Below are 13,487 nucleotides of genomic sequence, written 5' to 3' on the forward strand. Positions count from 1 at the left end.
CCGTGATACTTTGTCTGGTATAGTATCGGGTTTACTAGTTTTGGTATTGTGACAACTCTAATCAGATTAAAAGGTGGTTGAGAAACTGAAAAACGACATAGATCTCTATCTTTCATTTAATGACCAGTGTTGGGCATCTTACTTTAAAAAGGTAATTAGTTATAGTTACAAATTACTTCTCCCAAAAAGTAATTGAGTTGGTAACTCAGTTACCACATTGTGAAAGTAATTAGTTTCTCAGCAAAGTAACTGACATTATTTTTTATGTTCTATAACGCTATTACATTCTTTAACATCCTATATGTCAAAGATGTTTATAATACCTGAATCAAGAATAAAACCCCTATGTACAGTATTTTAGAGCATTTGGTATTTATTTGAACTTTGAATTGAAGGGCACAATTGACACACAAATGTTAACTTGGGTAAAGAGAAACAAAGGAAAAAGCTCCCAAGGAAACTGCGTGTGTCTGAATTTATTGACGACATAAGTCACAACACGTTACATATACATTCTTTCCTTTTACCTCGGTAAGGGAGAAGTAGTGTCGATTTTTTTCACTTAAAAAACACTACGCTTCCCTGGCTCGTCGCCATTGTCTTAGGGCGTACAGTGAGACAGCGTGAGCAGGACACCCGTCCACCCAGCCTATCATCGTCACTTATGTGAGATGGAGGTGAATGGAGGTGTACTTACAAACATGAAGTTGTTTTTATGGTTAAAAAACGTCCTAGTCGCTACAAACGAGCCGATGTAAATGTCTCATTACTGACGCTCTCGTCAGCCGTGCTGTTTCAGACCAAAACCACACCCACAGAACACAGACTGTCTTGTGATTGGCCAGCCAACGAGAGCTTTCCCACTGTCTTGTGATTGGCCAGTTACCTTGAAGCGATGTAATTGGCACGTCAGCTCTCAGATCTGCAGCTCCCCCTCTGGAAAGGCAGATGCACCGCTAGCAATTATCAAAACATTGAGTAATGCCGTAATCCCTTTCGCATTTGATCTGGAGTCTGACCCAGAGTCTGTGACAGTGTGACTGTCACAGACACTGTGACAGTGAAAGACTGCTGCAGGACGGCTGTAGCTTGGATAACGTTGTGGTTTCTATGTTGATATTAAAATGAGAAAAAATAACGGGACAAAAGGAAATCAAGGGACATTTAGAATAGATACAAATGTAGATACAAACCTCCAATCTGACCTTCAATAACATTATCATTCATGATAGGCAACACCTTTGTAGTAAAATGTGACCTGCTTGGCATTTCGTAGCATGGTGCCAGTATGCTAATTAAATGCTGAAATCAAGGCTTTCCACCCAGAGCTGCCCCAAGGCATAAGCGAACTGAGCAGCTGCTTAGGGCCCTTTGACCACCAGGGTGCCCCAAGAGCAATTAAAAAAAAAATATATATTATTATTTTTATTTTTATTTTTTGAGTGAGAGTGATGACACGTCAGTGTCATTGAGGGGGAAAAAGCAGCGAAACGTAGTGAATTTAAGTTGAGACTTTAGTTGGGGAGTGAAAACACAGCTGAGAGCAGCCCTGTGTGTGTGTGTGTGTGTGCGTGTGTGTGTGTGTGTGCGTGCGTGCGTGCGTGCGTGTGCGCGAGAGAGAAAGTGGCTGCTGCTCGGTCCTGACATGTTGTACAACTGCTGTTTTATCTGCTTGTGTGTGTGTGTATTCGTTTGAAGAGAAAAAAGTTAGACTTTTATGTTGCGTGTGTGATGCTGTGGAAGTGTTTGTGTGTGTGGGGATGTGAGGACACGGTAGGCTTCGGGGAAACATGTTCGCTACAAAGTAAATCCGGTCTTTCATTGTCTCTGTTACCACATAAGTTCCCTTTTGAAATCGCCCCACGCCCCACCCCTCAAAATCCCGCCACACCATGATGACTATCAGGGCTGGCCCGAGGCACAAGTGAACTAAGGGCCTCCTGGCCACAAGGTGATGCATGAGACAAAATTAAATTTTCTGCCTTTCTCCGCCATGAAGTCATTCAAATATTATTTCACATTTCTACTACATAGATGAGCCAGTTTTAATAGACATTAATGCAGACTCATGTATTAAAAGATAACAAATGAGTGTGCAGACTCCGACGTTAGCTTAGGTGCGAACAGCTTGTGGTCTTGGTTAGGTTTCACAAAATTTGTGTACAAGAAACAGGAAATGGCATATAATAAAAAATCTAAGGATTTTATGAGCGAGGGAGAGGATTTAAAAAGCAATGGTAAAGAATTGGCATAATATTTTCCTTCGGTGTGAATGAAAATGTATTAAAATATGTATCAAATAATTCGGATGAGAAGGAAGTTTGTGCCTAAATTGTCTGCTGCTGAGTCAAACTACACACTGCTGCTCAATATTATCACTATCAATATTAATATACTATATTATTATATACGAATAACTTTTATTCTAAACTCAAACTTTCCTCTTATTTTAATCACTTCAGTTCACATCAATCAGATCACACAGAGCAAAATAATAATGTAAAACCAAACTTCTCAACTATGCTGACTTGAAAGCATGTCCTCGGCTGTGTGATATGCCACTGCATCAGTTATGACTGTGTAACGCTTAGATTTAGCTCCGGAGGCTCTGATCACTCTACATGGTAGCAACTTGTTACGAGGGAGGGACTGAGTTTGGTCATGCAACCAAACATGCTTAGTCAATTTTTCTAGCGCTTTTTTCTAGCGTCGAGTGACTTTATCAAATGTTCTATTGTGTGTGTGTGTGTGTGTGCGCACTGGTTATTTTTCTTACTCGCACATGTATGACAAAATAAATGTAACTCTTTAAATCTTTGTATGTTGGCCCTATGATGGACTGGTGACCTCAAGGGTGTACCCCCTCCTTTTACCCTATGTAAACTAAGAAGGATGTTCTCTGTATATTGATAAATCTACATGTATGCTGATTAAATACCATAACAGCGACTCTCCAGTTTTTATTTAAAAACATCAACACATTCACTATATATTCATTTTCGTGTGGACAGCCCCTAATTTATAGTGTCACAGAAGTCTCCTTTTGTAGAAACCACCCGTATTGAAATGTGTTTGACCAGAAAAAGGCTGGATTTCTTCCATTGTTGCATATTGTTAGACTGTGGTAATGTGTTTTGAGCAAGGACGAAAGTGTGGCAAAGATGAGCCATACAGTGCAAAACAATTCACAGAGAAATGTTTGAATGAGAAGAGTAAAAAAGTGGTCCAAATGTATCTACTGTTCTCACTCACTGTCATTGTGATTAATGGGAAGCTTTACAGTTTGCAGTGAGGATGCATTTATAATACTTTATAATCTCCCATCTTACTCCCATATCATCTGCCGGCCTCAGACACCCAATCTGAAATGGTTCTCCTTAATTAGATTTAAAGGCTCCGAAGCAGAAAGATAATCATAGCACACGAGGCAAAAGTAATTGTTAATCGAGTTTGGCCAAAGTAGGAGGCAGGTCAACAGTGTTGAGTTCAGATAGCAGTATGATGTCAGTTTTGTTCTCTCAGTGGTCGACTAATCCCTGTAAACTACAGGCAATGTAATGCATTTCTGTTTGATTGAGTAGAGTGGGAAGCCATAGCTGAAAAAGAAAAGAAAATGGAGGAGTTGTTTCCTAAAAAGAATTCCACCTCTGTTATATGGAATATGGTTTGGCTTTTTTTTGGCACAAACCAGTTATTTGTAAAGCACTGACGTTAACGGCACTGTTTGTATGACAGATATTTGCTGTTCCGAATCCTGAGGAGAGCTCTGTATCAGTCTCTGTCTGTGCAGGGTGTGGGAGTGGGGTTAACTTTCCAACGACAGTCACCTGATTGGGTGACAGAATAGCACCGCTCACGTCTATTCTCATACAAAACTCTACGTGTTGTTGAGACAAACGACCACAAACCGAGCAAAAAAAGAGCTGCTCCGTTGTTTGTCCGTTGTGTCTCCTTCAATGTCTTTGCACCAGTACGTCACGCTATGTATCTCACTGACCAGGCCAACCAGCACAGCACACATTGTCTGAGTTAGAGCTTAATCTGGTTAACGTCCCACTTCTAAGAACTATGGCCAGTGTAGATGAAAATGGGTCTGTACACAATGGGTAAGACTTCCAACTGTCAATCAGTATCACAATTAAAAAAAACTAATTGTTGTGACTGAGGACAACAGGAGGGCAGCACTATGATATTATTTGAGAACACATAAGAAAAATTATTTTCTTCTATTTTAAAGTACACACTTTGTAGTATTTCTGGGTCTGTATTAGCAAACATTGAATTTACTATCCATACAAATGACACCAGTGTTAATAATCGCTGTATAATAATTGTTGTATGATTCAATGTTGTGTTTTAGTTGATGTCATTGTGTTTCAGTTAATGTTGTTTTCCTATTTGTGTTGGAGATTTGCACTTCTGGGCCACTGTACCATATAGTATGAGGGTACACTGAAGTTCCACTTGTAGTTCAAAGGAGAGAATGTATGTTTAAGCTTGGAGAGACTTTCAAAATAAATGCAACAACTTGCAAAGAAACTTTGAAAATTCCTCCGACCCTATGTCATTTTAAGCTAAATTCTTTACAAATGATTATACATTTTGAATGATCTCATGGCCCACCTGCACTATACTATTATAGTAAAGCTGTTTTCAGTGACTGAGCTGTATGTATTGTGTATTCTTTGTTATAATTTTTCTGTCTCTTCAATCCCCTCCCTTTTTCTATTGATTCCAGGTTTTATCTCTGTGTTGCTGGTCACCTTGGCAGACGGTGCCCATCAGGTTGGCACTGGAACAGGGAACCAACCATGAGGGCTCTGTCTCTTAGTGTTTGCTGGCCAGTGTAAATGCAGATATGCCCAGGGGGTCCCCATCCTGATGGACCGAGACACCTTCTCCCACATCCGACTGTGGTGCCCACGGCCCTTTGGCACCTACTCCCAGAACAAAGCTCGGAGCCCAGGCTCAGGGGGCAGCAGTGGGGGGGGTGGTGGAGCAGGGGCCCCTTCCCTCTGCAAGGTTGAGGCATCTCCAGGTGCTGGAAGGGTGGGTAATGGAAGTGAGGATGGAGGGATGATAGTGGGGGTGCAGGAGCAGAATGGCGATGAGGAGGATGTGGGCTCAGAGAACACTCCACCTGAACCTGAACTTGAATCCAGCTCACTTACACAGACCCAGGCCCCTCCACCCTCTTCAGTCCCTCCTTCACCTATGCCTGGGTCCCAGTTGGAAGACGGTCGTGTGCTGTTAGACACGTGGTATGTCATCAAGCCAGGCAACACCAAGGAGAAGATTGCCTTCTTTGTTGCTCATCAGTTCAGTGGAGCAGGTCAGTCCAGACCCAGTGCGATGAAGGTAAGGAACTTAAACAAAAAACTGTGAATCAACAGTGAAATGTTTTTTGTTCGACTCATTTTTAATTACTCATCTTTAATCTCTTCAGGTTAAAGGAAATTGGGCAACTGACTGCAGTAAAGCAAAACGGCGAAGACGATGCTCTTCGTATGACCCACCAACACGCTCCCAAGTCTCAGAGCCACACCCTAGCCATGACTCCTCTCTTTCACCTTTGAGTCCTGATAAGCCACCATTTGGAAGAGTGAATGAAACAGACCTCCTGTCAGTGGCAGAGATGGTTGCCTTGGTTGAGCAGAGGACTGCTATGGCCCTCCAGGGGATTGTAGCTGTTCATGGGAACCAACACCAGCATACCCAATCTACTACTCACAATCAGGGCCATGTCCCCCACCAGCACACTCTACTGCGTGGCACAGTGTCAGACCCTACACCTTTAGTATTTGTGTCAGACAGTTCAAATGGCCAGTCATCCAAAGAGGCCCAGCAATCATCATCTGCCATCCAGACAGACCAGGAGCTAGAAGAGCAGCAGGAGTCATGTAGAGTAGCTCAGGCTATAGCACATTTTGAGTCCCAGAACCTGGAGAATCGGCTCCATTTGGGCACTGGTTCTATGGACCCCTCCAATCGAGACAGAGACAGGGGGGCAAGTAGAGGAGAGTCTGGCCTTGTAACGCCGCCTCCACCACCCAGCCACAGTCATGGTGAAGTTAGAATAGCTTTTAGAGTGTCAAATCTGGACCCACGGTCTCAGTTGGAGACAATTGGCAGATCCCGCTGTATGTTTATGAGCTGTGGTGGTGGAAGCAACCAGCCAGCAGTCAGGGCCAAAGAGAAAATCACCTGTGACCTCTACCAGCTTGTCAGCCCCTCATCTAAAGACCCTAGTAGTCTCCTACTTGCTGCCACAACTGCTACCCCCAAAACAGATGGAGACCATCACCCAGACAGGGCGGCCTGTGGCAGCCCAGACCCAACACAAGAGCTTTCCTCTGCTGAGAAGAAAGCTGTGAGTGTGGGTAGAGAGCGAGTAACTGGCTTTCATGTGGAGGTTGTGGTTACAGGTGCTGTGGACCAATGTGTGTTTTATGGCAAGGACAGCACAGAGAATGTGCAGGAGGAGACCGTGTGTTTTGCTATGCCTACTGGGAGAGGGAGTGGGGGTGCAGGCAGCTCTACTGATCCTTCATTGGATGACCCTCCTCCTGGACAGCTCTTTTTCCTTCAGCCTCCGCGGGGACCAGAGGAAGATATCAAAGGGATGGGCCCTGGCATTGGCTCAGGAATGTGCTCTTTGGACTGTGCCAACAACAACAGCAGCCCAGGAGCAGGTGTACCAGTGGGCTCCCTGGAGCGGGCAACTCGACCAGACTCTCCTAGTGTTGTGGAAGATTGTTCAGACCCCTCGCTATGTCGCCTCTACCGCCATGTGTCGCATGACTTCCTGGAGATTCGCTTTCAGATTCAGCGACTCCTTGAACCGCGCCAGTACATGCTGCTGCTGCCCGACCACATCATGGTCAACATCTTTAGTTATTTGCCCACACGCTCCTTGGCAGCCCTCAAATGCACCTGCCACTACTTTAAGATGTTAATTGAGACATATGGTGTGCGAGCAGTGGATTCACGCTGGAATCAAGACCCTCTCTACAGGGATGACCCCTGCAAGCAGTGCAAACGGCAATACGAGCGTGGCGATGTTTCCTTGTGCCGGTGGCACCCCAAACCTTACCACCATGACCTGCCTTACGGACGTTCCTACTGGATGTGCTGCCGACGTACAGACAAGGACACGCCAGGCTGCCGCGTTGGGCTGCACGATAACAACTGGGTCCAGCAGCCTGCTGATGGTTCTCAGCCCATCCGCACCAAGAGAGAAAACAGGAGGGAGGAGGCCAGGTAAAGAAGGAAAGACTGTACCCTTCACACCAATTCTCATCTCCTCCGTTCTCCCTCTCACCTCTGTCCAGTGGACAAATAGGGGAAAAGACAGAGAGGAGAAATTAGCACTCCAGGACTGTTTGTGTTTTACTTGGATTCAGCAGTCCTTTCTCATACTTGCCCTAAGTGGAGGTTGAGAGATAAAGAAGGAAGAGAGGTGTGTCACGCTCCTTGCCTTGTTTTTTTGTTCCAAACCCTCCAGGATCCCTCTGTGTCCAGAGTGGCACCCTTTTAAAAGATTGCATACCAGGGTTGGGTCCCCTCCTGCTGCTGCTGTGTCTATCAGCCCTCTTTCTGCGTCTTAATCATTTGAGTCTCTGTTAAACTCACATACATGGTTGTAGGGTAATTCACATGTTAACTTTGCAGTGTAGTTAAATGAGATTAGCATTCATTAAGTGACGCATAGAAATGTACTGCCCTGGAGCCTGCTTACTGTTCCAATACTTGTTCTGTGTGGCATCACAAACCTCCATGTTAGCTGTACAATGGTGCTTCAAGGAATAAGACATTACAACAGGTGTAAATTTTCAGTGATGGAATGTTCAACATTGCTCAAGAAATGTGATTGTATAAAGCAAACTTGATTTTACCTTCTGTACCTGTCCCGCTCTACAGTTTTCTATTTTTCTGAATGTGCTGTTGCATTCTCTGTTGATCAGTCACCTGGTAATGCTGCTGAAATCATTGCTTTGTGTCGCTGATGTTACTTCAGAAATAGCCATACCAATGGGTAATGACATGTACACTGTCCAGATGTTAGTCACTCTTGCTGGCAAAGACTGGAATGGACCCTAACCTTGCTCAACAGCCATCAGTTAAGAGGAGCCACTGGGAGTTTTTTGGTTTACAGAGAATTATGGGAAACAGACCCAGTGGGACTGGATGGGATTAAAAAGAGAAACTTGATGTCACTTTGGAAAGGCCTGATGTCACTTTGTATTGTTTGATTGACTTGCTTGTTTGTCATCTAGACTGTTTTTGTTTTTTGTTTTTTGGGTGAGAGTGTGTTTTTATTGGTGTGTGTGGCTGAGAACATTTGCTGTTATGTTTGCTTTTATTCTTGAGGACTGTGTTCTCTGTATCAGTCTGAGGGCCTACTTATCCTGGAATGGTGTGTTTTTCTTTTTAAAAATACTCCATCTTTGGTTTAACTCCCAGCTCTCTTCCCTTCCTCCGACCCTATGTCATTTGATTCGGCAGAGGGCAGTATAAATAAGTGAAATTAACCACCACAGACTGCAGAACTCAATACCAGCTTCCAGCCTTAAAAGCCCCCTACCTCTTACCCACCTTGCAGGAGACTGAGGCATCACATACCTCACACACTAGAAAGAGGAACTGCACAGGACCCCGTTAATGGAGATATTTCTCATGCTCGACAGGCTCAATAGAGCTCTACTGGATCCACCTCTAGCTCTTGAGTGTAAGTAAGCAGTGCCTGGTGCTGGTTCTGAAACTGTCCTCTTGCTTTGACACTTTCCCTACCCTCAAGCTGACCAACTGGACATTGAAGAAATGATGTGATACTGTATTTGATGAATAATGCTGAAACTGCATGGAGATTGGAAACTGGTTGGGTCGTCATGGGAGAACTCTGTAGGTTCCAGACATGTACAACGCTAATGAAAAAATATCTGCTCAAATAAAAACACAAGTGATGATTAAAAACTGGAAATCTCAATCATAGTGTGTGATTAGTTAATGCCCCCACGAATCTAAACACTGTAGTACATATGCCAGGCCTGTACGTGGCGTTGTAGCGCTACTACATCATAACTGGATACGGCATGTTTGCTGTGAAGAAAACCAGGGCAACTAAGCAAAAACAAACATGTATCACAAAGCAAACCTACCAAACAAGAAGAGGAAGATGACAGTGACTGCAGAAGAGGTGGGAATTATAACACAGCAATGGTCATCTACACTAAAACGTCGGTGTGAGGTTCGGAGACAGTTTAAAACAAAGAACAGTGTTTCAGGGCTCCCAGAATGCCAATATAATAAAAACAACTTTGGTAACACTTTATCATACTGCCTGTGACTTCGAGTGTAAATACCCGACATGTATTGTGTGAGTAAGTGTGAGTCATTTCTCAGTAAGAATAGAACATAAAAAGTACTTAAAAGTACAGGAGTAACGATCATTTTTAGATTAAAGAAGAAATTAATTGTACTGTAAGTTATATTGTACTTACTATACTGTATCTTACTGTATCTACAGAATAATATAAAAAAGAAATAAAGCATATTCTAAGTAGCTCTGTAAGTACTTTCCTAATAGCAAGCCTCCACAGATGAAACCTGATATTAATCATTATCTTATGTATAAGATAATATTGATCACAGTGACATGGAAATAACTTTGATTTTCTAGTTCCTAATTGATTGTTTGAGCATTGATTCCTGGTTGAGTGGGTGAGTTTAGAGGTGGTTACACAGTAAATGTGTCACGATCAGGCTGATGACTGCATCTGCGATGATCAGGCTTCTCGTTCTGGAGCCTCCTGTGGAGGACCAATCAGATCCCAGGATCCATCTGGACTCTCACACACACACACACACACATACCTGCAACCCATCTCACACTCGCATGGTAAATGTTTGTATTTATATAGACTAGACTGTTATGTCTACATGCCCATGTGCTCAAGGACACATCGGCATGTAGACTGACAGGAGCCTGATGTAGTCCCACCTCCACCTTGAACTTCTCTGTCACACCTACAGCACACCTCACCGCTGTCTCACAGTTGGCATACATGTCCTGCACCAGTCTAACATACTTCTCTGCCACTCCAGACTTCCTCATACAGTACCATAGTTCCTCTCTCTTTTTCCAGATCTACAAAGGCACAATGCAGCTCCCTCTGACCTTTCTCTATATTTCTTTACCAGCATTCTTAAAGCAAATACTGCATCTGTAGTACTCTTTCTAGGCATGAAACCATACTGTTGCTCACAAATGCTGACTTCTGCTCTCAGTCTAGTTTCCACTACTCTTTCCCATAACTTCATTGTATGGCTCATCAACTTTAGAATAGAATAGAAATACTTTATTCATCCCAAGGGGAAATTGTTTCAACTTAGCAGCAATACAAAAACATATTATAAACATAAAATGCAATGTAGGTGTAGCCGAATAGGTTCCTCCGCCTCACTGGCAGTGATTGACAGGCAGAGTGGCGTACAAATACGGCTAGGTTGAGATCGTGCTTCCGGCGAGCGACATCCGGTTCGTGTTGGTGCGGTGAATTGTTTGGCGTGGCGTGTGCAGCGCGCCTCTGTGTCCTGTCTCCGCTAATATCAGCGTTACTGTTGCAGCTGCGGGCTGGGAGAGCGGAGCGCTCCACGTCGGGGGTTGCCTGGGTGACAGTGGGTACTCTCTGTGAGAAAAGCGGTGGGCTTGGCGATCGGGTCTCCCGCTGCCTTAGAGGCTGCACCTCTGTTCGCCACCTCTGAGCCCAGGGTTTTGCCGGTCATCGGCCGCCACGTCCGGAACAGAACTGCTGTTTTTGGTTAGACTGTGTGTTTTGAGTGGAGGTGAAGCCATCTGCGGAGGACGCGGCGTTGTACAGCCGTGACGCCGCTCCTGACCACTCCGTAGGAGTAATTATTCGGCCGTCCTAGACTCCGTCCACTGTCGTTGGCCGGGCCTACTGTTTTTTAATATAGCTCCAGCAGGCACCGCCATATAATAGTGTATTGTTTCTCTAGTGTTTATTTTCCTTGATCTTAGTATGTGTTTTGTCTTTTTCTTTTTGTGGATTTCTTTGTCGAGTTGAGTTGATCTTTATTAGTTGGTTTTGTTTACTTTTGTTTAGTAGTTATAATTTTCTGTTATTAGATTATTTTTTATGTAATTTGAGATGTTTTATATTTGTCGTGTTGTGATTTAAGTGTTTGTATATTTGGGGTTTGGCTGTTTGTTTGTTGGGTTGTTTGTGTGTTTGTGTATGTACTTTCTCAATATTATTTTCGAGTAATTTAGTTCCTTTTTCTTTTTGTTTAACAGGTGCTGTGGGTCGACACGTGCGACAGCCCAACTCCCTGGTGGTGGTATCTTTTCACGAGTCCGTGTTTGGTGTGTTGTGTCACAGGTGGTGTTGTGTTGGATTTGCCCTTTTTGATTTTCTGCCGCCGTGGTAAGCCCCAGTCCTGTTCTTATATTGATTATTGGTTGTGCCTTTGGAAGCATTGTTTGTATTGTTAGGTAACGTTATATGTTGTTAAATAAAATATATTTTGTAACATAGAACCCGTTCTCTGTCCTGTGTGTCGACGAACCTGTGTTGTCCTTTTCGATATATATATGTAATTCCTGGGGGCAAAATTCCCCCAGGTGGCGTTGTCGCTGGTCTTCTCCCCTTGGTCCTGCCACATTCACATAAAATGTAAAATGTGCAACAGTGGGACAAAAATAGTGCAATAATAAAGGAATGGCATAAAGGAGTGCAATGGCATACCGTATGTCATGGAGAGAAAATGTGCATTGTGCAAATGAGCAGTCTTTTTTTTTTTTTTATTACAGAGAGTTATTGTAAGTCTTGATGGCTGATGGCAGGAATGACTTCCTGAATCTGTCCTTGTGACAGCGGAGGTGTCTGAATCTCTTGGAGAATGTGCTCTCCTGGGCCTGGAGGATGTGGTGGAGAGGATGATCGGGGTTATCCATGATGGAAGAAAGTTTATTCAGCATCCTCCTTTCCACCACTGTTTCCACAGTGTCCTGTTTGCAGCCGACGATGGAGCCGGCCTTCTTTATCAGTTTGTTGAGTTTGTTAGTTTCACCGGCTCCAATGCTGCTCCCCCAGCACACCACAGCAAAGAACAGTGCACTGGCCACAACAGACTGGTAAAATAACTCCAACATCTTGCTGCATACATCAAACGATCGCAGCCTCCTCAGAAAGAAGAGCCTGCTCATCCCCTTCCTGTACACAGCACCGGTGTTAGCCTTCCAGTCCAGTCTGTTGTTCAGCCTCACACCTAGGAATTTGTATTCCTCCAACATCTCAATGTCCTCCCCCAGTACCCTCAAAGGTTGTGGAGCTGTCCTCTTCCTCCTGAAGTCCACCACCATCTCCTTGGTCTTGGTCACATTCAGAATCAGGATATCATTAGGACCAACTGCCTTTTCATTCTTCATCCTCTTCAGTGCCCCCCTCACTTCATCTTTACTAATCTCTGCTACTTCATGGTTCATAGTAGTTACATCTTCTACCCTTTGCTCTCTTTCATTGTCCTCATTCATTAGCTCTTCAAAGTACTCTTTCCATCTTCCCATTACTTCTGTGGCACCTGGCAACACATGTCCCTCTCTATTCTAATCACCCGAACCTGCTGGACGTCTTTCCCATCTCTATCTCTCTGTTTTGCCAACCTGTATAAATCATTCTCTCCCTCCTTACTTTCCAACCTAGCATACAAGTCATCATACGCCCTTTGTTTGGCCTTTGCCACCTCTACCTTCACCTTGTGCTGCATCTCCCTGTACTCCTGTCTGCTCTCTTCAGTCTCCTCAGTGTCCCACTTTTTCTTTGCTAACCTCTTTCTCTTTATATACTCCTGCACTTCCCCCTTCCACCTCCTTATCTACTTTCCTTCCAGACGACACACCAAGTACTCTCCTACCTGTCTCCCTGATTACATTAGCTGTAGTTGTCCAGTCATCTGGGAGCTCTCCCTGACCACCCATATTCTTTCTCAACTCCTCCCTGAAAGCCACAGAACAGTCCTCTCTTTTCAGCTTCCACCACTTTGTCCTTTGTTCTGCCTTTGTCCTCTTCGTCTTCCTTGTCACCAGATTCATCCTACAAACCACCATCCTATGCTGACTTGCTACACTCTCACCCACCACTACTTTGCAGTCACTGATCTCCTTCAGATTACATTGTCTATACAAGATGTAGTCTACCTGTGTGCTCCTACCTCCACTCTTATAAGTTACCCTATGCTCATGCCTCTTCTGGAAAAAAGTATTCACTACAGCCATTTCCATCCTTTTTGCAAAGTCTACCACCATCTGTCCCTCTGTGTTCCTGTCCTGGATACCAAACCTGCCCATCACTTCTTCATCACCTCTATTTCCTGCACCAACATGTCCATTGAAGTCTGCACCACTTACCACTCTCTCACCTCTGGAGATATTCTGCATCACTTCATCTAACTCACTCCAGAATGTT

General features: G+C 44.1%; 1 protein-coding gene across 1 annotated transcript in view; it reads left to right on the forward strand.

The window, feature by feature from the left end:
• Positions 1–8,986, forward strand: part of fbxo46 (F-box protein 46) — a 16,397-nt gene extending 7,411 nt beyond the window's left edge. Inside the window, exons 2-3 of the mRNA XM_058633996.1 lie at positions 4,739–5,358; positions 5,447–8,986. Coding sequence (XP_058489979.1) covers positions 4,882–5,358; positions 5,447–7,264 — 2,295 coding nt within the window. The 5' untranslated portion in view covers positions 4,739–4,881 and the 3' untranslated portion in view covers positions 7,265–8,986. The remainder of the gene's footprint in view (positions 1–4,738; positions 5,359–5,446) is intronic.
• Positions 8,987–13,487: the final 4,501 nt, after the last annotated feature.

This window comes from Solea solea, chromosome 7, assembly GCF_958295425.1.
Source record: "Solea solea chromosome 7, fSolSol10.1, whole genome shotgun sequence".
Taxonomy (NCBI): Eukaryota; Metazoa; Chordata; class Actinopteri; order Pleuronectiformes; family Soleidae; genus Solea; species Solea solea.